General features: G+C 34.9%; 1 protein-coding gene across 4 annotated transcripts in view; it reads right to left on the reverse strand.

The window, feature by feature from the left end:
* Positions 1 to 25,925, reverse strand: part of CEP350 (centrosomal protein 350) — a 160,636-nt gene that overhangs the window by 38,250 nt on the left and 96,461 nt on the right. For 2 of the 4 annotated variants that reach the window (XM_070498074.1, XM_070498075.1), the window contains 4 exons: positions 20,825 to 20,971; positions 17,930 to 18,087; positions 10,631 to 10,753; positions 9,324 to 9,523 (listed from right to left, as the gene is read on the reverse strand). In XM_070498074.1, coding sequence (XP_070354175.1) covers positions 9,324 to 9,523; positions 10,631 to 10,753; positions 17,930 to 18,087; positions 20,825 to 20,971 — 628 coding nt within the window. The remainder of the gene's footprint in view (positions 1 to 9,323; positions 9,524 to 10,630; positions 10,754 to 17,929; positions 18,088 to 20,824; positions 20,972 to 25,925) is intronic. The other 2 variants (XM_014845276.3, XM_070498076.1) reach the window with 1 other exon arrangement.

Below are 25,925 nucleotides of genomic sequence, written 5' to 3' on the forward strand. Positions count from 1 at the left end.
TGCCCCACAAGGATTAGGTTACATAGCACTTTGGGTCAGTACTGCTAAAATTTGATATACTCAATTCTAAAAACATTACTTAAGATTTGGGGCCTGAAATCTGTGAAATAAGTTTATTTAACATAAGAAATACCTATACCCTAAAGAATGTTTCACTTTAATCAGCAAAGATGACCTGACATTTAAAAGCATTCCAGTTAAAAATTTAGAAAGGTATATTTTTATATTGTGTATGTGCAGTATAATCAGAATGGGTGAATGAATGAATGAATTCTAAAAATCCTCAAGGATATTCACTTATTCCAAGGCAGAGCATAGGTAAAATTTAAAATGGTTTAGAAAATGATTTAATTTTAGGTAGTGTGGAATAGAAGAATCTTCTACCTTTCTGCTTTATACCCCTTGACATAGATATTTTATTTTTGTTCAATAACAGTAACAATATACTCATTTTAAAAGTTTAAACAATATACACATTGTATGAAGAAAAAAATGAAAGTTGCCTGTACTACTACCTCCTAAGAGATAGCCACCGAAGTTTCTCCAGTCTGGTGTCTTTGTGGAAGACTTCATTTTTTTGCCTTTCCCTTATTTTTTAAATTATAAAAGCAATACAAGAATGTAATAAAAAAGCAAAAAACTTCAAATAATACAGAAGGATGTAAAGTGATTACTTCACACACTCATCTACAACCACTTTGATCTGCCCAATTTCTATACTGCAAAGATAAACCAGGGGCAGTCAGTCAAGTACGGTCGATGTGTCTGTCTTTCTACATCTTTTCCTATACTCCCTGATTTTTTAAAAATTTCTGTTTTTAAATTGTGGTAAAATACACATAAAATTTACCATCTTAACCACCTTTAAGTGTACAGTTCAGTGGCATTAAGTACACACACTGTTATGCAACCATCACCACCGCCCATCTCCTGTACTTTCTCATCTTCCCAAACTGAAACTCTGTACTCATTAAATAACTCCTTATTCTCTCCTCTTTCCAACTCCTAGCAACCTTCTACTTTCTGTCTCTATAGATTCGACTACTCAAGGTGCCTCATATAAGTGGAATCATAAAATATTTTCCCTTTTGAGACTAGCTTATTTCACTTAGCATAATGTCTTCAAGGTTCATCCATATTATAGCATGTGTCAGAATTTCCTTCTTTTTAAAAGCTGAATAATATTCCGTTGTATGTATGTACCATATTTGGTTTATCCATTCATCTGTTGATAGACATTTGAGTTGCTTTTATTTCTTGGCTACTGTGAATAATGCTGCTATAAACATGGGTGTACAAATATCTCTTTGAGAACATGCTTTCAACTCTTTTTAGTATATACCCCGAAGTGGAATTGCTGGATCACGTGGTAATTCTATCTGTAATTTTCTGAGGAACTGCCATGCTACTTCCATAGCAGCTGCAACTACTTCACATTCCCCTAGCACTACACAAGGGTTCCAATTTCTCCAAATCCTCACCAACACTTTTTATCTTCTGTCTTTTGATAATAGCCATCCTAATAGATGTGAGGTGGTATCTCACTGTGTCCTTCACTTTTGAAAACAGAGTTATTTGTCAACAGGAGTCTTGCAACATTTAGACACTATGGACAATATTGGCCAATTTTCAGCATTCCTTTTTCAATATATCTTATATGATGTGACACAAAACTAAATGGAAAAAATACCAAAACTCTGTAAAATGTATAATCTGCATTCACTGGCCAATATGGTAGCCATTAGCTACATGTGGCTATTTAAATATCAATTAAAATTAAATAAATCAAATTCCTCAGTTCTACTAGCCAAATTTCAAGTGCCCAATAGCCACATCTACCTAGTGGTTACCACATCGGATAGCACAGATACAAAACCTTTCCATCATGAAAGTTCTATTGGATAATGCAGATAGAGTCTAACAAACTTAATATGTGAAACATTAAACTTAACAAAATCCAGATATATTTTGATACTGTGGAGGGTCTGAAATGGAGTAGTAGTCAGTTACACAGTAAGTACACTCTTCAAACTGAAGTGGACTTTCCAGCGTGTGGTTGACTTGATTACTACTGTATACCTATTGCATATTGTTGCACAACTACAAACACATACTAAATGTCATACAGTCTCATTCTACAACCTAATCATACCTACTGTGAAAGAATTTAAGAGTCATTATAGCTATATTTTACATTTCAAATCCAGAAACAAAAGGGGCATTTTTTTTTGTTTGGTAGGCAAAGGTGGAAGTCATTGTATCTGTAGACTGTTTAAAAAAAATCAAGCTTTGGAAAAAGTCTGAGAGATCTTTCTTAACAATATTTTACAATGCTTTACAAAAAAAAGGGACATGGCTTGACCTCCTGCTTAGAGTGGACATCTGTCACATTTCCTGGAGCTCAAGCACATTTTTAATTCCTCACTGCTATTTGATAAATTTCCTGCCACAAGAGTTCCCTGCCACCCAAGACAGAACCCAGCAAATGAAATTCTCAGTCTCCCTTGCTGCTAGGACTTAGTCATTGGAACTAGGAGTCTCCAATCTGATGTCTCTGCAGAAGACTTCATTTTGGAATTGAATAACCTGAGGAAGAAGGCTCCATGTGAAATCTATTTAAGGTGGCTTTTGGTAGTGACAGCGGATTTTTCAGTGGTTGCAAGATTGAATCTCTGGTGCAGAAGTGGCATTAGTGGGGAAATAATAATAACAATAGTTTTTGTTAGCTCTGTTGAATAGCAGCTGGACCAGTTTTCTCATCAGGCCAGTTCTGTGGTGTGATTTTGGCACTGTTCCTGGAAGCTTAGTGTGGAGCTTACTCTCCAGCCATCTCAAAAATTTTATGAACCACTGAATATCCTTTAGTAAGTTATTTTTCTGCTTGGTCTGAGTCAGGTTGGGCTGTTGCAACAATGTGCCTAAATAGCTACACTATCATTTATTTCATTATATTGTATTTCCTTTTTTTCTTGATTTTTTTCTTTATGTCACTTTACCTTATTAAGTTCTTCAACTATTTAAAAGCTGTATTTGATGAGATTAAAATTGCACTAAAACTGCCTTTGTGGGGCCAGCCTGGTGGCACAGTGGTTAGGTTTTCACACTCTGCTTTGGCGGCCCAAGGTTTGTGGGTTTGGATCCTGGGTGTGGACCTACACACCACTCATCAAGCCATGCTGTGGCAGCATCCCACATACAGAATGGAGGAAGACTGGCACAGATGTTAGCTCAGGGCCCATCTTCCTCACCAAAAAAACCCCAAAACACACAGCTCAAACTTTGTTTAAAAAAAAAAAAAAGCCTTTGTTTTAATCACATTTACCCAATAATATTTTCCATGATTAAGTAGGTCAATAGTTCCTAATAAATGTAGGCTTGAAGAGCTATTCTTCATTTGCCTTCCAGCCATAGTGAGAAATGTCTACATCTATTATAGCCCATAATGAAACCTGAGAAATTGATTCTCTTTTCCAGGTCCTCTTAAATTCCCTTCCAAGATGGAGAAGTCTATAGCAGAATTTGAGGCTACAGAATGAGGATGAGGAAGCTGACAAAGTAATCCTCTGCTGAATAAACTAAAAAAAAACTGTTGAGAAAAAAAGGAATACTACAGGGGCCGGCCCCATGGCGCAGCGGTTAAGTTCGCACATTCTGCTTTGGTGGCCCGGGGTCCACCGGTTCAGATCCCAGGTTCGGACACGGCAGTGCTCATCAAGCCGTGGTGTGGCAGGTGTCCCACATATAAAGTAGAGGAAGATGGGCACGGGTGTTAGCTCAGGGCCAGTCTTCCTCAGCAAAAAGAGGAGGATTGGCTAAGGGCTGATCTTCCTCAAAAAAACAAAAGAAGGGAGACTACAGATGAAGTGAATTTATTGCATCATTGGTTTTCTTTATGTATTACTTGGCATGTAGAGCTAAATAACATCACTTAGTTGTGCATGCTTCTGAATTTTCTATAAAGGGAATCAAACTGCTTGTAGTATTCTGTGATTTGTTCTGCAATTCTTGTATGCTGATTTGTATAGCTATAATTTTTTCATTTTCATCAAGCATGATATAATATATGAATATACCACAATTTGTTTATCGATTCCCCTATTGATGGAGAGGTGGGTGGTTTCCTTTTTTTTTTTTTGCTATTTCAAATATTGCTGCTATGAACAATGTCATATATATCTCCCAGTATATAGATAAATATCTAAGATATCTATATATATCTATATAGGTATTTATAGATATATTTATATCAATCTATGTATTCTCTCTCTCTCTCCAGCCACCCAACCAAGCATCTGTCCATATATCTACCTAGCTATGTAAAAGTTCTCTACAGAAGTGGCTTTCAGACTTTTTAACTTTAACAATAATATTTATCCTTACTATATGTAACATAATGATATTTTGTATTTTATTTCAACTTTGAACAATGCTGACTGCAATCCACTAAATGGATTTCATGCATCTCTAATGGGAAAATCCACAACTTGAAAAACATTGCTCTAAGACAGCAGTTCTCAAACATTTTGGCCTCAGAACCACTTTACATTGTTGAAAATTATTGAAGACCCCCAAAAAGTTTTAGTTTATGTGATTATAGATATGATTATAGCTATCAATATTTACCATACTAGAAATCAAAATGCAAAAAAATTAAAAATATTTATTAATTTATTGAAAAATAACAGTAACAGGGCCAGCCCGATGGTGCAGAAGTTAAGTTCCTGCATTCCACTTCGGTGGCCGAGGTTCTCTGGTTCAGATCCCGGGTGCAGACCTACGCACCACTTATCAATCCATGCTGTGGCAGGCATCCCACAAAAATAAATGAAGATGGACACAGATGTTAGCTCAGGGTCAATCTTCCTCAGCAAAAAGAGGATTGGTGGCAGATGTTAGCTCAGGGCTAATCTTCCTCAGAAAAATAAATAAATAAAAATAACAATAATAAACCTTCTACATACTAACATAAATAACATTTTCTAAAATTTAAAATAACTACATTTTTCAAAAAAAAAGCTTTAGTTAAAAGGAGAGAAATTGTTTTACATTAAAAAAAATATCTTTGGGCCAGCCCTGTGGCCGAGTGGTGAAGTTCTCACACTTCACTTTGGCAGCCCAGGGTTTCATCAGTTCAGATCCTAGGGACGGACATGGCACCGCTCATCAGGCCACACTGAAGCGGTGTCCCATATGCCACAACTAGAAGGACCCACAACTAAAATATACAACTCTGTCCTGGGGGGATTTGGGGAGAAAAAGCAGGAAAAAAAAAAGATTGGCAACAGTTGTTAGCTCAGGTGCCAATCATTAAAAAAAAAAAAAATCTTTGACTTAACAGAAGATAGTTGGATTCTTATATCTGCTTCTGTGTGCAAGCTGTGGTTATATGTTGTTTTAGTTGAAGCATATGCAAAAAATATGGCCTCACACAGATGATACATAATTAGAAAAGGGAGGAGTATTTTAATAGTCTTTACAGATAATTGGGGATATTCTTTTTTGATGCTATATCAAAACCTGACAATTGATAGTTTCTTAAATGTTACCCGTAATGTGAAATCTGAAACCATATCAATTAACTTTTCATCATCTGTTACATTAAAATCCACTGGTCTATCTTGCACTTTGAATGGATCTTTCATGCATCCATGATTTTCCAAATCAACGTCGGTCATTTGGAAAATACTGGTTCACTGAGTTTATAAAGATGTTCCAAATGTTGACACATTTCATCACACAATATGAAAAGATGACTTTGATTAAGAGCATCACCCACCATATCAGAAAAGTCTTGGAAGTACTGGAAAGCTTGTCAAGCCCATGGTGGGAAAAACATCATTTCTAAAATTCTAATTTTCACTTGAAAACTTAAATTTTATCACAGGCAATAAATATTGTCAGTTGTTTTCCTGAAGAGTCATACTTGCTTCATTTATTTCTGAGAAACTGTTTGCCAAACACCCAAGTTGGAATAACTATAGTTTGTCAGTCATATGTAAAAATGGTACTCCATGACAAAAACGGCTAGTTCAGCTTGCAACTCAAACAACTACATTAAGTGCTTTTCTTCAAGACAACCATCACGCTTCAGCACACACAAGTGCTTTATGCATATTTCCTATTTTGTCACACAGAATATTAAAAAGACACATACTCAAAGGTTGAGATTCAATAAAATTAATATTTGTAAATGTTTGTTCAAAGACATTCTGACATAAAACTGGCATGTTTTTATTGCGAGTGAAGGGTGGTGAAGAATATAATGACTAACTTACACAGTTTGGTGCCACTGCCTTGATTTACACTAAGGCATCAGTAATTTTACCCACCATCAGTGTAATGTCAACACAGTGTAAAAGGCCAACAACATGTTAGTATTATTATAAAAATAACTGACTTCTCAGACCCTTTGAAAAAAATCTCAGAGACTCCCCCAGAATGTCAAAAACCATGCTTTAAGAACTGCTGCTCTAGACTTTAAACCTGGGAATGGATCACTGAATTGTAGGGTATGCGTAGCTCATTTTTACTATTTTATTGACTATTTTTAACGCCTCTCCTTTCAACCTACTTTTCAAACTAAGTTTCCAATTAACACTTACACCAATAGTTCATTGTTCCACCTACACACCAACAGGTTTGCTGGGTATTGTAAATGGGTGGAAGGATGGCCCCCCAAAAGATATGTCCATGTTTTAACCCCCAGAACCTGTGAATGTAATCTTATTCGGAAAAAAGGTCTTTGGAGATATAATTAAGTTATAGATCTCATGACGAAATCGTCCTGGATTATCTGGGTAGCCCTAAATCCAATGACAAGTTTCCTTATGAGACAAAAAGGGAGAAGACAGACATGGCAAAGAAGACTATGTGAGATTAGAGTTACGCAGACACAAGGAATGCCTAGGGCCACCAGAAGCTGGAAGAAGGAATGAAAGAATTGTCCCCTGCAACCTTCAGAGGAAGCACAGTCCTACCAACATCTTGATTTTGTACTTCAGGTGTCCAGAAGTGAGAGAATAAAAATTTCTGTAAGCCACCAAATTTGTGATAATTTGTTACAGTAGCCCTAGAAAATAAATACAGGTATGCAATGGTATTTTTTTATGGTTCTTACGCCCTGATTACTAATGAAGCTGAACATCTTTTCATATGTTTATTAACCATTTGGAGTTGTCATCTGTGAAGTGTCTGCTCTTACGCCAATGTTTTAAAATGTGGTTGTCGTTTTATTATTGATTCATAGGAGTTGCTCACATATTCTTTATACTATTCCTTTGTCATTCATAAGTGTTGCAAATATCTTCTCTGTTTTATTGTTTTACTTTCCTTACGGTGTATTAATGAGCCACAATTTATTGAAGGCAAATTTATCAGTCTTTCCTTTTGTGATTTTTGCTTTGTATAAGATGTTAAAGAAATCTTTCCCCCTCTTTGATGTCATAAAGATACTCTTATATTGTCTTCTAAAAGTTTTAATTTTCACATTTAAGCCTTTCCCTCCCCCATGAGAAGGCTCTTTTTACACTGTCATGTAAGGATCCAACTTCATTTTTCCCTTCCACGAAAATTTATTAGAAAGTCTCTCCTTTATTCACAAATCGGCAAAGTTACCTGTGTCAGAAGTCAACTTTCCATTTGTGTGCGGGCCTTTTTCTGGCCTCTCTGTTGCATGGTCTGTTTGTCTATATCTGTGCAAATATCATATTGTTTTAATTATTATACTCTTTTTTTTTTATTTGAGGAAGATTAGCCCTGAGCTAACTACTGCCAGTCCAGTCCTCCTCTTTTTGCTGAGGAAGCCTCGCCCTGAGCTAACATCCATGCCCACCTTCCTCTACTTTATATGTGGGATGCCTACCACAGCATGGCGTGCCAAGAGGTGCCGTGTCCGCACCCGGGATCCGACCAGCGAACCCTGGCCGCCAAGCGGAACGTGTGAACTTAACCGGTGCGCCACTGGGCCAGGCCCAAAACAATTTTTTTTTTTTAAAGATTTTTATTTTTTTCCTTTTTCTCCCCAAAGACCCCAGTACATAGTTGTATATTCTTCGTTGTGGGTCCTTCTAGTTGCGGCATGTGGGACACTGCCTCAGCGTGGTTTGATGAGCAGTGCCATGTCCGCGCCCAGGATTCAAACCAACGAAACACTGGGCCACCTACAGCAGAGTGCACGAACTTAACCACTCGGCCATGGGGCCAGCCCCTACTTATTATACTCTTAGAAGTCTCGATGTGTGGTAAAGTAAGTTCCTGAATTTTGTTGTTTCTTCTTTAGGAGTGTCTTTGCTTTTTTAGTCTTTTGCTCTTTCATACAAATTTTAAAATGAGCTTATTCAGCCCCTATGAGGAAATCTTGCTGAGTTTCTCATTTAAATTGTTTTAAATCTACAAATAAGTTCAGATAAGTTAAATCTATCTGTGAATATGGAAAATCTTTCTATTTTGGTCTTCTATAATGTCTCCTAATAAAATTATAAGTTTTTCTCCATAAAAATCTTGCATACTTTTTGTAAAATTTATTCCTAGGTACTTCATATTTTTTATTTCTATTATAAATGATATTTCTTTTAAAAATTAGATTTTTCTAACCAATTTCTGCTGGTCTATGGACATGCAATTGAGTTCTGTTAACGGATTTTATATTCAGCAACCTTGCTATAAACTCACTTATTAATTCTAAGAACTGACATGTAAATGCTGGACTTTCTATGTGTGTAGCCTTATCATCTGTAATAATAAGAGTTTTGCTTCTTCCTTTCACTCCTTAGATGAAAATAAGCATCTTCGTCTTATTTCCAAATTCAAATGGAAAGCTTTCTATGTTTTATCATTAAGTATGATGTCTGTTATAGGTCTGGTTTTTCCCTTTATGACTACTTTGATCTGAGATTTATTTGGACTTTTTAGTATGTGTTAAACTCCACTTTGTTATGAAATAACCCATTTCCATTTCATGGACTTTACCCATTTCTTCTAAGCAGTCATTCTTTTCAATTTCTCTAGCATTTATAGTTGTAATTGCTGCCTTCACCCTTAATCATTCCCTTTTTCCCTTTTTTTTTGCTGAGAAAGATTGCCCTGAGATAACATGGTTGCCAATTTTCCTCTTTTTTTGCTATAGCATGGCTGCTGACAGACAAATGGTGTAGGTCAGCACCCAGGAACCCAACCTGGGCCACTGAAGCAGAGCAAGCTGAACTTAACCACTAGGCCACCAGGGCTGACTCTATCATTCCCATTTTTTTAAATAATGAAGTAAATCTTCCAGTTATGTTAGGCTTTAGTTTGTAGTCTGAACAGAGTTAGTTAGTACTTATTACCTTTCTGTTCTGTTCTCTGGTCCTCCAGTTCTTTTTTAGGAGTTTTAGGTTTTATTAATTCTTTGTCCCAGGCAGCCAAAGCTTGTTTTTCCATTTGACGAATTTCTGCTTCCTCTGCATCTAAACGTCGCTTCCACTCCAGAAGCTCCTCTGCATGTTGTCGCCGTTGCATTAGTTTTTGCTCTCGCTTTGTCAGAAACCTATGGTCACACCATGAAGAATAGTGAGAGAACAAATCTACAGGCAGAAATCACTTTGAGAGCTCTATCACTCATTACCTTATCAACAAGCTGTGTAAAAATAGGACATTAATACTATTCCCCTGAAAAAAGCTTGAAATAATAGAAGCTTTGATGAGTCAACTTATTCAGAAAATGAGAGAATTTAGCTTTTACTTGTAATTGTAAGATTAGCAAAGGAAAAATAGCAGTAGATTCAGACAAAAAAACTTCAGAATATCTGGAAAACCATGACTGATAATACTTAACTTACATATTCATTTTTCATACATGATTCTTTTTCATAACAGAAGATATATAATGAATTTATTCTGAAGGCTCAGACCAGAAAACACACAAACCCAAAACAACAAAGACAACAATAGCAAAAAACAAACTCCAAAGCCCCCAAACAAACAAGCAAACAAAAATCATGTTTGTGTCCTTTTTTGACTTTTATTTTCAAATTCAGTCTGGGTTTGCTTCAGGTATAAATGAGTTTGGTTCCTACTACCTAAGAGATGCAAAGTCAGGTGACAATCTGTTTTTCACAGAGAGAACACAGAGCGCCACAGTCAGATGTCTTATGCACATAAATATAACTATTTATTTACTTGAGTAAAAGGATGCACCGAATGCCTCAAATTTCTCAATTTAACCTGATCTCTGAAATTAAATAGCCCAGTGTATCTTAGCTCCAAAGGGTTAGGAGAAATTACTAATCTAGGAAAAGTTATTCGAGTAATTAAAAAACTACTATTAAATTCTCCTCAAATGTAGGTGCCGTAGCTAACTAAAAGATGGGCTGTTCGTATTACTGGTGCTAGATCTGTAGCTGTAGCTAACCAATAAAATGCATTCACGCATCAAACAAACACAATAAAAAGCACAAGAACTGTCACTCCACTTCTTTAACAATCAGCATGTCAAATTAATGTCGAAACAAAAAGGTAAAATCTCTGGGACATTTGACAAGAGGCCTCTAGGCTGTTAGAAAAAAAAAGCAAAAAAAAAAAAAAGCAACCAAAACAAACAAAAAGAACAGAGCATGCTCTATCAAAGAGTGCACTGAAAAAGGTGCAAAGTTACCTGACCAACTGGTTGTAGATATACAGCTGGAATTTGGGATGAAGGTTGGGAAAACAGACACTGAGAGAGGCCCAGTGATGAGACGTAAAGACAGAGAAGAAGTAGTGAACAGGAGAGCAGTGTCTACAAAATAAGGAGGAAGATTTTAAAACCAAGAGATCAAGAGGCAGAAAGAATGAGAAAGGGAAAGCATAAGAGTTGAGGGAAGAACTTTTAATATGCTTCCTGAATAACAATATAAGCTACGTAGTTAAAACAAGCGTTACACTCTGTGTGACATATAAAACATGTACTTTTATGGATCTTACCAATGATTCCTGAATAAACGTGCTTTTCTTCTCAGATGCTGCTTAGCCATCATCTACACTTTCAGGGAAATTTACTTGTTTGTGAATAAAGTAATGAGAAGTACAGTGTGGAGCTGTATAGGTTTTCCCACAAACTTTAACAGAGCACAACAATTACAGCTGCGAACGTAGCATATCAGCAATTCTACATACATATGTAATCCTCAGCAACTGATTTTTTTATCTGTACCTTGTCATATTTTAAGCTTGAAATTAAATCAAAAAGACTACATTTGCCTTACTTAACGTTACCATCATGACAGCTTGAAAATAAGAATATAATTTAGAAAATCAATTTATAGTAAGAATACCTTGTTCACCTCTACAACATAAAACTTACTGCTAACAGAACCTACTGGAGGTATCTTGCTTTATATTTAACAAAAGCTCACTTAAATAATAATACAAAATACAATACCCATCCTATAAAATATCAGGACGCATAATTAAGAATAAACTAAGCTAGTCTGAATAAATACTGCCAGTAATTAAAAAAAACAGATGCTGTGGACAGCTCAATCATAAAGTTAAAGGTAAGAAGAAAATTACAGGGGCCAGTCCCTTGACCAAGGGGGTAAGTTTGCATGCTCTCCCCTTCAGCGGCCCAGGGTTTTGCCGGTTTGGATCCTGGGCGCAGACCTAGCACCACTCATCAAGCCACGCTGAGGTGGCGTCTCACACAGCAGAACCAGAAGGACCTACAAGTAGAATATACAACTATGTACTGGGGGGCTTTGGGGAAGAAAAAGAAAAAAAAAAAAGAAGAAGACTGGCAACAGATGTTGGCTCAGGTGCCAATCTTTTCAAAAAGAAAAAAAAAGAAAGAAAATTACACGTTAAAGTTATAAAAGTAGGAAAAACCCCCCCACTACTTTCTCTTCTTTTTAAGTAGTAAGTAGATCATTATGTATATGAAAGGATAAATAAGTCTAGTAATAGTTTGGAAAGACTAACTCTCTTTGACAGAGCATGCTTCTGTTCACATGCACACAACAATAACTTGTAGATCAAGGCAACATTTATTGCCTTGGAAGGGCAAGGAACAACATTGGTGTGTCACAGAAGTGAGAAAATCTAGGTATAAATCCAGCTACTCATTTAGATTTTTTAAAAAGTATGTAGAATCTTGCCTACATGCTTATCTTTAGATAACAGACTATTTTGATGCCTGTTTCCCCACATACAACTCAATATTTCACCTTCCCTTCATCTACTTATACACACACACACAGACACACTCATATCTGGATTGCCTTGATTTTGTACACTGAAGTTCAATGAAAAACAATTTTACCAAATTTCAGTAAGACAGTGCAATCTTCCTTGCCATTCTTTGTGAATGTATAATAAACTTATTATTATGCAAAAACAAATGCACTTGGCAAAAGGTCCAAAAAAATCTATTCATAGCATTCAATATCACCCACCCTCTTAAGCGTATAACTGCTAAATGGATGCATGACCTAGTACAAAAAGTAGAATAATATTGGAACATGTGAAATAAACTGTAAAAATAACACAGTTTAAATTTTTTTGTCCAGCCCAATGTAGAGGATAATAATTTTCTCTACTAGAACAAGTACTGATTATTTATTTTTCATTTATAAAGATTAATAAGTATATTCAAAAGCTATAGGTTAGAAATGGACATCAAAAGAAAATGGCTAATAGAAAAGAAAATAGTTTAAGAAATAGTGTAAGAAAAGTTTAACTTAAAGCTAGAACTTCTTCCCAGAAACATATTTCCTTATTTAATATATATACAATCTAGAAAGTGTCCTTCAAAAGTTGAATAAAATAAAGTTGAGATAAAAGCAGTACTTCACACTAGAATTAACAATCCTTCAAGATGCTGCATAAGTAAGAAATAAAATTTGTGAATGATGGAGACATAAATGTCTATTAACACACTTTATGGTTGGTGTCAAGGCATTCCTCAACAAGGCCTCTGATGACAACAGAACATTGGACTACGATTAGACATATAATAGAGTTAACATAGTATGGAAATCATTATGTTCCTATAATGTTTAATCTTAAGGAATTGATGAATAATTAATTTGCTTTTAAAGTCACATTTTTACACTCTAAATTTGAGCTGTGCAGTTCAACTCCAGTAATCAGCCACTGAGCACTTTCCAAGTTTCAACAAATTTAGAAGGGTCAGTTTCCTCTGACATAACTTTACGTCATCAATGTAGTTTTTTAAAAAAAAACCTATGAGGTTGAAAGTAGATATGCTAATTTACTTCAACTTTAACTTTAGCTGGCTAAAGCCCAGAAAGCAGGGTTCTATTTCTAGCTCTGCCATTAGGCTGTGTGTGTGACCTGGGACAAATTACTTGATCTCTGTGGGTCTCCATTTCCTCCTGTAAAATCCAGGGACTAGACCAGATGACTTCCCTAAGAGCACTTCTAGTTCCAACGTTTTATGATTCTTTCTTTCTCTATTCAAGCACCTCCTCACACTTTTTAACACCCCAACACACTGCTAGACCATGTGACATAAATGAGAAGCTTTTTTTCCCCACTGAGCTAATTGTAGACTGTGTTCCAACAGACTATAAAACCATGGTATAATGCGAAAGAGCAAAACGATGATCTAAATTTTAAATGAAACTTCTAGTTCTAAAACCATTTGATTCTGAAAGATATTAAAACAAACAAAAACTTAATACTTTAAATCATTTTAAAATTCTTTCTGATCTATAATTCTTTAATTCTATATTGTTATAAATAAAAATGAAACACAGTGCTTTAAATTTTAAAATAGATTAATTCTTTCAAGTCCTTAAACATTTTTAATGATATTCAGAAAGGAAGATAAATGAGGATATGGATAGTATTGACCTAAACGAAAATACAGTCTAGTATTTTTTTCCTACAGCAAAATCTATTCTATTATTTAAAATTGTCTAATAATTCTCATATACTTAAATAAAGAAAATAGCAAAGGTACTATTCCTAAACTAGGAAGTAAAGAAAATAAAAACACATTATCAGATTATCAGGATTTATTTTGCTACTAAGTCTAGAACCCTAAGAAAATTATATTTCTAATTTAAGGCAATGAAATTTAATACATTATTTAAAATTCTAATTAAAATGTCTTCTTAAATGGAGTATCAAAAGGCTTCCCAGGGCTGGCCCCATGGCGCAGTGGTTAAGTTCGGTGTGCTCTGCTTTGGCAGCCCAGGGTTCACAGGTTCAGAATCTGGTTTCGGACCTATACCACTCATTAGCCATGCTGAAGCGGCAACCCACATATAAAATGGAGGAAGACTAGTATAATGTTAGCTCAAGGCTAATATTCCTTAAGTAAAAAAAAAAGAGGAAGATTGGCAACAAATGTTAACTCAGGACTAATCTTCCTCAGCAAAAAAAGCCGCCTCTTGCAAATCCTTAGCTTTTTAAACTTAGCAGATTAATGGTGAAGATTTCAATATTGATCAGACAATACCATAAATATTTTTAGACAGAGTTATGTCATACAATATTTATCTGTTTAACTTTTGGAATATTTAAAACAAAATTAAGTTAGTTTGCTCCTTTAACAGCTTCTAAGCTAACTGGGAATATTTAAAATATTTGAAAGAGATGTTTCACAAGTTTTGTGACTACTGGCTTCATTTTTTTATGCTAACTTGGCCTGCAGTGATCAAAACAAAAAATCACTATATTGTGGGGTTTTTTTTACTTCTTCATATGCTATAAAGTACTTTCTAATTCAAAAGTATATTTAGCTCTAAACACTCACCCATGAAAATTTCCTTGATATGTTCTTTTCACTAAAAATTTCTTCTTCTTCTTAATTTCCTTAGCGATTGATTTATATACACTTCTCTAAAGGAACCAGACACTGTTCTTTTTTCCACCTGCACTATAAACTCTTTGAGGGCAGAGTTTATGTTTGATGCATCTTCATACCCCTCAGAACCTAGCACATTTAGACATTTCCCAATAAATAACTGCTGAGAGAATAAGTATATAATTAATAAATAATATGGAAGAACAAGCTGCTATTAACAAATGACAAAAAAGCACTGTTTCCTATTTTAACACTGAAAGATGAAGATAACACCATTCTTTCAGTGTTTCATTTGCTCAGTAAACAATTTTCCTGAAATGGAATTGGCAAAACAACAGGAAAAGTCAACTGCACGGTATTTTTTTCATGAATATGTTTCACAATTACAGGCAATCAACTTAATATTGTAAATAACACCCCTCACAGTAATTTAAAAAACTCAGATTTCATTTAGCATTAACACCAAAAAGGGCTATTCAGTCTGCAGCTTTTGCAAACATATTTTCATTATTATTAATCCTTTTCACAGTTTAAATTTCTTTTGCCTTTCACTATAGTGAGAAATGGATGTTATTTATAAAATGTCAACTCAATAAAGAAGTCAAGAAAAGCCATAGATTTAAAATGTAAATTTTTGGGCCGGCCCCATGGCTGAGTGGTTAAGCTCGTGCAATCCGCATCTGCGGCCTGGGATTTCACTGGTTCGGTTCCTGGGCGCTGACAAGGCACTGCTCATCAAGCCATGCTGAAGTGGCATCCCCCATGCCACAACTAGAAGGACCTACAACTAGAATATATAACTATGTACTCGGGGGCTTGGGGAGAAGGAGAAAAAAAAAAAAGAAGATTGGCAACAGATGTTAGCTCAGGTGCCAATCTATTAAAAAAATGTAAATTTTAACAAAGGCATTATTGTCTCTGTGAAACATTAAAGAAGGAAATCTTTCATTGTAGCCAAGAACAGTTTGATCATTTCAGAAAAATATCTGTCACAAAATCAGAGTTCAGAGGGTTAACCATGCGCAATAATACATAATGAAAAGTTAGCTAAACTTATTGAGAGGATGACTACTTCTTGACAAGTGTTTTACATCAATAAAATAGTAATCTCTCTCAAGACTGCCTCTGCAAATCTACGGAACAAATGATAGCGCAAAGGCTCAAATGATTTTGTTAGCAGGTGTCTACTGTAGCAAATGACTGCCAAATTAACTCACTATTTATTTGTTGAGCTGACATTCCAACAGTGTTGAAGGAGATTTAACTCTAAAGCCTTGGTGATCTGAATGGTATTTAAAAACTAGTTTTCATACTACTTTGTTCTGGTGATTAAAAAATACTGTATAACCGTAATTTTCCTTTTAATGCATCACTAATTTTGGAAAATATTCCAGTTCATCCTCATCCAAACATTAAAGCTAATTTTTTTGCCACCACTGTCCCTACCTCAACCCTGAGGTCTATTCTCTTTGACAAACTTCTCAAAAGTTTACTGCAGTAGTTGACAAAGGCAGGTAGAATAGTAATACAAAAATTCTAGGTGCTTAATATTTTGGATTCTGAGAAAAAAATTAACAAAACTTAGAACAAAGGCAATAAATTCAACCTTGAATTTATTTAGGATTTTTAACACTAACCAAATCTGAAATAAACACTCAAACATAAACTAATTGCACAGACTGGCACTGGCAGTTTCTTCTACAGATGTGATAAAAATTATTGGAATATTATTCATAGAGACCAGCAATGAACATCTTACCAACATAGACAAGCAAAAGATCAATGAAGAAATTACCCCTGAAGCTGTCTTTTGTCCAACATTTACCATTCAAAGACATTTAGACACAGATATAAAATGTCAAATCAGTTATGAAAATTTATGAGAGAGATTATTCTGAATTCAAAGATCCCTGGAGCAAGATAGCATGCCTATACTGCTATGGGAAAATTTTATCAGGAAAGAAAGAAAGCATCTTTAGTCTAAATTTCAATAAATTCCTATTTGAAAAAAACATAGTCTATCTTATGGCGATCATCCAAAAGGAATACTTACACATTTGTAAATACTTAGTTTCACCCCCTTTTAAAAGTTTGTATTTATTTAAAAAAATATTTTCATAATCAATTTAGGTATTTTTACGTTATGAGATGCCAATTTTAAGTCGCTGAAATACAATTTCAATTAAGCAATGAAGTGCCAATGTAGAACCCTGTACCTACAGTAAATAAGATTTGACTTACAACTGCTTGACCGTTCAGAAACTAATTAAATCACAGGTTGATGTCACATATAAATATAGAGCATTATTAAATTTGGTGATGTGTGGTACACTGTCAAAGGATATCAAGATACAACTTCAGTTCAATCTGTGGTTCAAATTGCTAACTTAAAATAAATTAGCAGCCAATAAAAATTTTTAACAGGTCCTTCTTCCATATTTAAAGAAGGTAGAGGTTATGAAGTCAAGGACAGGATTCACAAGCAACTAATTTACAAGTGTATTTAATTAAATGTGTACCCAAAAGAGTAAACTCCCACATAAATGTCATTTTATATGGTCAAAGCTGACATACAACTGAGCTATATCTAAGTAGGAGTAGCTCTCTTTAAAAGAGCCTTTAAAGAATACTTAGAAATGTTCTAGAAGAATAGTAGACTGCCAAATCATTCAATATCCCAGGAGAACTTCAGTCTTTCTGGTTTCAACTGAGCAATCCACATCCACTCACAAGGTTAAAATTTCACTCTTCTATTCGAATGTGCCTGAAAGCTGTCAGAGCCACGAGATGAGACCTCAGGACATACCATTAACTGCTCCCCCAAGTCAGCAGACACGTCCTTAGATTTCAGAGAAGGTACAAATTTCACACTCATAACTTTTAATCAAAGAAGGAAGAAAACATTATCATGGGTATATGTGCAAATACTACTTTGGTTTTTAAAATACGACACCTGGCTGTATTAAAAACAAAATTTGTTTTATAAACGAGATCTACAGTTAAATGACTTCTAGGTTGATTTAATAATTCTGCTAAAATGCTACCGAATCCATAAATTATGTCATATCAGTCTCATCTAATGAAGGACATTAAACATATTTGCTACTTTCAATGTAAACAGAGACATTTATAAAATTGAATTACTTTTCATCCATGCGGCTTCTCATTTTCTTCAGTTTCTGCATAATGCTGCTGGTTTCACTGCTGGAGATTGAAATGGGGGAAGGACTACGGGTCTCCAAGTCAGTTGGACCAGGACTGGTTGCGTTATTATCCTTTGTACCATCATCACTATGAGAGTCCTGCAAACAAAAGGAGGTAAAGTGTCACAATTTTACTGGAATTTAAGATCTCAAAGTGATCTTAAACACTGTCATTTCAAAACAATACTCCTGAAATAGCTGAAATTAAGGTATTACTTCAAGGTCAAAATTATATCACACGTTTAAAAATGGCTAAAATACAAATTTTATGTTGTGTATATTTTACCTGTATTTATACGTAATCACAAAGTGTAATCGTTTTTTAAACGTAAAAAAAAAAATCCAAAAAACTTCTGCTACTAGAAATCTAGTATCTCAATGTCCCAATTTTTAAAAATTGAACCACTCAAGGAATACAAAATTACAGACACTATAGCAATATAAATCATATGTACAAACACAAAGAATGAAGAGAATACCTAACTTATTTTAATCATACTGAGGGATGGATGTTTTTTCTTTAAATATTTCTTATGGAAAATAATATTTTCACAAATTAAAAAGTAGACAATGAAAACATTTGGGAACTACTGGTTTAATCACTGTATTATTTCTGATGAGCAAAAAGTAAAACTTTAATTACTTAGTAAATCTTTCCCACAAATAGTAATTTATTCTCATAACTTTTCAGAGACAATCATGATAGTTTCTATTTGTGAACAATACAAACAAACCAGGGTATTTCTCATTCCCTTTTCCCTTCCTGAATGATTCAGTCTTAAAGTCATTAGATGGAAGAGAACAACACAGGTATCCATGCAGGGATGGAGGGAGACAGGGTGGCCAACAGTGGGGTGACCCAACCTGCGTGGAATGAAGAGGGTATTTAACGCAGGTGGGTGGCCTGGGTGGGGAAACAGAGCCCAAGTGGGGCAAGAGGATGTCCATATGGGAGTGGTCCTACATTGCAAGTCACAAGCCCAAACAGAATGAGGTGGCATTCCTACAGAGAACAGAATCCAAAGAGGGTAAAGAGGCTATAAAGAAGGGCAAGGAGATGGGGAATAGCCTGACTCGGGGAGTCAGTGCCCAGGTAGGGTGAGAAGGGCATCCACATGAAGAAAGAGGTGGCTTATGGGAGATGGGCTACATAGGAGGAATGACCAAATCATTAACTATATTAAAGAAAATGGTAACTAGTTATCTGTCAGAGAAAGAAATTCCAAAAGAGAGGAAGCTAGAATGAATCTTGTGGGGCTGGATTGAAAATGGAAGGATCAGCATGAACTTCTGATTTATCGGTATGAATTCAATATATACATACTATATGTATTATACATACACAACTAAGTATACATGTAAAATGTTTGTATTTATCTACATCTATATATATTCATATATTCCTTAGATTTGTTGCTTAGGAGGTGCAAAACCTGAATAGCAATGAGCATGCTGAGCACCACATCTTGGTTTCTAAAGAACTTTCCTCTTTGAGGAAATGGCTAATTCCAAGGCTGGGGCAAGTTAAGCACATGATGACCCTGAAACATCTTGTTCCAGAAAACATGGACATGCTCAAAGACTGATGGCGGACATGTCAAAAGGACACAGAAACCTGCTTGAAGAGGCTCCCAATGGCCCGATTTGGGACAAAGTGAGCATCAAAACAAATGATGATAGTAACAGACTGTAATGCTGAGGTAAAAGAGGAATCCATGAGTCCATAATGATATAAATAAAAGAATAAATTTAAGTTTGACGAAGAACAGGAATTTATGTAGTCTCAAAACACCTCCGCACAAAGTACTTATTAATTACAAAGGGAAAGAGAGTAACTTTACAGTGAAGTCCGGTAGACACCACCTTAATCAAGTTATCATCATCAGTAATGAGATAAATCAAAATCAGGGGCCACCTGATCGAATGCAATGAGAAGAACACCACATCACTTCTGTGATATTGCTGCCAAAGATGCACAGCCTGAATCTATTATGAGGAAACACTAGACAAATCCACATTGAGGAACATTCTACAAAATAATTGGCATGTTAATTTTCCAAAGTGTCAAGGTCATAAGAGTGAAGGAACTTCTTCCAGACTAAAGGAAACTAATGAGACTATGAAAACTAAATGCAATATGTGATTCTGAACTTACCTTTTGATATAAAGAACATTATTATAAAAATTGGAGAAACTTGAAGTCTGCAGATTAAATGGTAGTAATGTATCAATGTTAGTTTGTTGGCAATATACTCTCAACTAAGGAAAACATAGTTCTTCATACTGTTTGAAATTTTCTAGAAATTTGAAATTGCTTCAAAATTTAAAGTGTATTTTAAAAATCAAAGTGGAGAATATTAGAGATTTATTTAACTATAACGCTATATAGTCTGGGTTTCCCAACACTACAATGACACTTCACAGTATCTTAGAATAGGTCCAAATTTGGTTTTTGTCTTAATATCTCCTTTGAATCTTATATCACTGTATTAACATTGGATAGGTGAAATAAGTATCACATAAAGACCAAAAATAGTCTCTCCCATAATTCTGAGGAATACTATTTGAATTGATAAGCAAGAGCAAGGCTCTCTGTCCCAAATGAGTTTATAAATGGAAAACATTTTTAAACTAATTTATGAACCATGTGTCCCTTTCAAAACTTGAATATTCTATGGGAAAAAGAAATAAAAACACTCACTATACATAAAGGCACACAAATACAATTTTATCCTAGTTCATTATTGTATCACAGTACTGGAATTAACAAATCCATTAGGTATTAGCAAGCAACATGAGGCAGAAAACAAACTAATAACAATTTCACGCAATTTACCAATTTATTTTCTCCTGCAGACTTTAACTTCTCCTGTAGTTTTATGGTGGTCTGTCGGATCCTTTCTATCTCCTCCTGCTGTTTAAGAATCAGTTGTCTTTCCTTTCGAGCCGCCTTATTGGCTTCCTGAAGACGCTTGATTTCTGCCTAAGTTTTAAAGAGTTAGGAAAGGGATTGAGATTTGGAGGAGACAAGTCCAAAGTAATATTTTAAAAAGAAAATCTAATCATCACATATATAAAAAATAAATAAACATAGTATTTCAAGATAAAAGTAGTAACATTTAAAAGTTTTAAAGTAGTGGAGGAAAAAGTGTCATATAACTCCAACTTGACATGATCCCTTAAAATAATTCTAATTACAACAGACTGATAATTTTACATCTTTCTAAACTTAATATACCCTTCACATTTTTCCATAGTGATACTCCATCTTTACACTTATTTGTCTAAAAGTGGCATATCAAGTAAACTAATTAACGTAACCATTATCCTATTGCTAAACTCTTAGGCCCCATATAATTTTCTACCATCCCAAATAAAGCTTTAATGCCTCTAATTGTTTCATACTATGGATTTGTTCTTTAGGAGAGATTCCAAAAAGTAGGACAAACAAGGCAAATAGGATGAATCATTTTATAGCCCTTAAAATAGTTATAAAAATTTGCTTTAAAAGGGGCCAGACTCGCGGCCAAGTAAAGTTTGTGCGCTCTGCTTCAGCGGCCCAGGGTTTTGCTGGTTCGGATCCTGGGTGTGGCCATGGCACCACTCATCAGGCCACGTTGATTGAGGCAGTGTCCCACATGCCACAACTAGAAGGACCCACAACTAAAACATACAACTATGTACTGGGGAGATTTGGGGAGGAAAAAAAAGCAGAACAAAAAAAAAAAGATTGACAACAGTTGTTAGCTCAGGTGCCAATCTAAAAAAAAAAAAAATTACTTTAAAAAAAGAATTGTCTTCACTTAAAATGCCACCAGATCACTTAAGACTACATTGCACCAAACTCTCTCCACCCAGGATGTTATTAAGTTTTCTGTTGCTAATTAAGTGGTCAGAAGATGATACACTTCACTGTTAATAACTGTTAAAATTTAACAGAGATTGTTTTCATAAATTTGTTTTAATCTTTCTTGTCAATAAAGCATAATACAGAAACTAATAATTTGTTACTTTATAATTTCTTTTAATCATGTTTGATTTTTTCAAACTATCTGAAAATGCAGAAAAGTGCATAATAAACAACTAATTTCCAAAATCCCAAATTGACAACTGTTAGCATTCTGTCATATTTTCTCCTAGTCTTTAATTTTGTAAAGAAATAAAACATTACAGAAAAAAACCAGTCTATAATTCCCTGCCTCAACTCCTTACGGGTAACCAAGTAACCACTATCATGGTACAAATCCTTCCAGCACATTCTTTTTAAAGTCTTCTACAAATATTTGTAATTGTCTGCAAAAAACATTTATTGTTTGGTTTATGTGTTTTTAAATATTTTATAAGTAATACCATACATACATATTTTCAATCATGCTTTATTTACCAGACATTGCTTTTGATATCTCTCTGTGTTGATTTATACCTAAATGCTGCATAAAATTACACTGGAGATATGTACATTTCATTTATCCATTATCTCTATGGTTGGGATAAGATTGTTGTCGACTATTACAAACAATGCTACAATGAACAGCCTTCTACTTTTTGTCTCCTTGGGCACATGTACGAATTTCTCTGGAGCAGTAGTTCTCGAAGTCCATGGGCCCTTGGGGGTCCCTTTTTCATTCTCATTCTCTCATGAGTATACAATGGCATTGTATGCATTTTTAAGAAAATAACTATATTATCCAAAACAGAAAAAAATTTAGTGAAAAGAGTAGTACTTAGATTTTTGTAAACCTCTTTACTGTCTGGCTTGATCTCTTTTTTTTAACATCATGTACTGGTTATTTAGAAAATGTTGGTTCATTTCCAAAATGTTGGTTCAATCTTCTAAATGCTGATGAATTTCATTATATAATAACAAAAAATCACTTTCATTAATATCACCAATGATCTCAAAAGAAAAATTTTTTAGTATTGGGTGGTGGATAGAAATTTTTCAAAATTCTGACTTTTGCTTGAAAAACTGAATTTTACCATTGGCAAAAAATACTGTCAGTTGCTTTCTCTGAAGTTATAGGCATACTTTGTTCATTTTTGAGAAAATGACTGTCAAATACCCAAATCTGAATAAGCACAGTTTATCTTCAAATAATTCTTTCAAGTAAAAAAAAAATGGTATTCCATGAAAAAAAGTGGCTAGTTTAGCTTTTTTCAACTGCACAACTACACAAATGCTTTTCCTTGAGTTAATCACTGTACTCTGGTATCTAGCAAAAGTGCTTAATTGTGAGCTTCCCATTTCTGTCACACAGAATATGAAAACGACAAGTACTCAAATCTCAATATTCAATAAAATTAATTTTTACCACTTAATCAGGACATTCTTCAGTGAAACTAGCTTTCTTTTAGCTGCAAGTGTGTGGCAGTGAAACATGTGACAACTACTAGTACAGTTTGGTGCCCTTGCCCTGATTTGTGCTAGGGCATCAGTAGTTTTACCCACCATTGTTATTGCACCATTTAGTGCAAATGTCAACACATGAAAAGGGAAAATTTATATCCAACTATCACTATGAATATAGCTTTGAACTCCCTGACCCATAAAAGGGTCTCAGGGACGCCCAGACTTCCACAGAGCTCATTTTGAAAATTGTTACTAGCTTAGGACTAAATTTCTGAACCAATTAATGTATAAATTCACCTCATCTGAGCCTAGAAGAAAGAAGAGGGGGATTTTTGAAGGGGATTCTAGGGGGAAAAGGCTTGCTGCTCCCTTAAGAATAAGTCACATAGTTGTCATAGTTGTACAAACTGTTCATTTTAAAATGCTTAGTGGTAAAGTGAATTATTCACTTTAAAATCGTTATTTTATGTTATGTGAACTTCACCTCAAAAAGAAAAATACAACACAGGAAAATATGTTTTTTAGATATAGTTTTGCAAAGATAGTTGGCGAAATTGCTTATAGCCATCTCACTACAACTCAAAATAATTCTTGTTGATACAACTGCAATAAATATCTTAGTACATATATCCTTATACTCTGGTGCTTTTATTTCTGTAGGGCAACTTTCCAGGAGTAGCCAGTTGGATAAGAGAGCATTTTTTCACATTTACTTAAAAAACATTCTGAAGTACTACAAACATAATATGCAGAAAAATCAGCCACTCAAACATCCACCAGTGGGATTGAACAGTTCACCATATGTGTTGTATATCTCTCTGTTTCAAACACAAATAACTACAGATGAAACTAAACTCTATCCAATCTCTTCTTCCATTTCCTCCCCAGAAATATATCATTCCTACATGTGCTTTTGTACTTTTTAATGCATGAGTAATTGCACAGAACATACATTACTGATTGGTGACTTTTAAAAATTTACAAGAATGGTATCAAACTGCACATATTCTTTTGCATCTTGCTTTTCTGTAAAAACCAATGGATTTTTGATAAACGAAGATCTACTGCTGTACTGTTCAATATGGCAGTCACTAGCTACATGTAGCTACTTATATTAAGACTAATTAAAATAAGGGAAATTAAAATTTCAGTTTCTCAGTTGCACTAGCCACATTTTAAGTACTGAAAAGTTACATGTGGCTAGTAGCTACTATATTGGACAGCAGAGATAGAGAACATGTACCATCACTTCAGAAATCTCTCTTGGACAATGCTGATATCTAATGCATTCGCTTTGCTGCAGTACTATACTCTCTTACGGGAATATGCCTTGTTTCATCTATTCTCTTACTGAAGATATGAAGCTGTTTCCATTTTCCCCTGTAAGTGTGTGAAAGTTTCTCTAGGATATATACCAAGACAGAGAATTGCTGAGTCATAGATTATATGTGTCTTCAATTTAACTAGATATAGTCAAACTGTTTCCAAAGTAGTTACACCAGTTAACACTCCCACCAGTTACACAGAACTGGAGTGACAAAACTGGAGACTTCAGGCTTCAAATTCAGTCTCCCCCTCAAAGTATTTGCCAATTCTGAAGCAGCACAGATGGAAAGCTAAGGTGCCAAGCCAGAAAACTCTCAACAGCAGAGCAGAAATCCCCAGTCTCTTGTGCTGGTAAAAAAGGTTCACCTGACTTTCAGCTGAAATCCCTAGAGGGTCACAACCTAGGGTCAATGTAAAGCAGAAGTAGACTGAGGCTTACCAACTCTGCAACCCAATACTAACCCAGCCCAGTCCTTAAACGGCTTACAGTGAACAGCAGACCACCCTAACTGCATAGCAGAGGAAAGGATAAATCTTCTCCAGGGGAAGATATCATCTGGAGCCTTTGCAGTTATTTATACAGTGTCCAGCATTCAATAAAAAATTACTAGGCATGCAAAGAAAAAGGATCATATGATAATAAAAAATAAAAACACAACAGTAGCAGACACGGAAGTTAAAATGACTATGAAAAAGGTGTTCAAAAAAACAGAAAAAGATAGAAAAACAGATGAAAAGGTAGAGAATTTGAACAAAGAATTAAAATCTACAAAAAAAAGAACAAAATGAGTATTAGAGTATTATAGAACTAAAAAAAGAGTCAAATTAATAACTCATCAAGGGCCAGCCCCAGTGGCCTACTGGTTAAGTTTGGCTCACTCTGCTTCAGTGGCCTGGATTCAGTTCCCAGGTACGGACCTACACCACTCATCTGCCAGTGGCCATGCTGTGGCAGCAGCTCACATAGAAAAAGAGGAAGATTGGCAGCAGATGTTAGCTCAGGGCAAATTTCCTCAGCAAAAACAAAACAAAACAAAAAGAACTCACTGGATGGATTTAACAATACTCATGACAGTGCAGAAGATATAACTAATGAATTCAAAGACAGGTCCATAAAAACTTTCCAAATTGAAGCATAGTAGTTTTTTTTTTATTATTTTGAAGAATGACATAAAAACAAAACAGAGCAGAAGAGAGATGTGGTAAATGGTCAAAAGGTCTAAAACATGTCTATTTGGAGTCTCTGAAGGAAAGGAAGGAG

This window comes from Equus asinus, chromosome 25 (genome assembly GCF_041296235.1).
Source record: "Equus asinus isolate D_3611 breed Donkey chromosome 25, EquAss-T2T_v2, whole genome shotgun sequence".
In the NCBI taxonomy this organism is placed as follows: domain Eukaryota; kingdom Metazoa; phylum Chordata; class Mammalia; order Perissodactyla; family Equidae; genus Equus; species Equus asinus.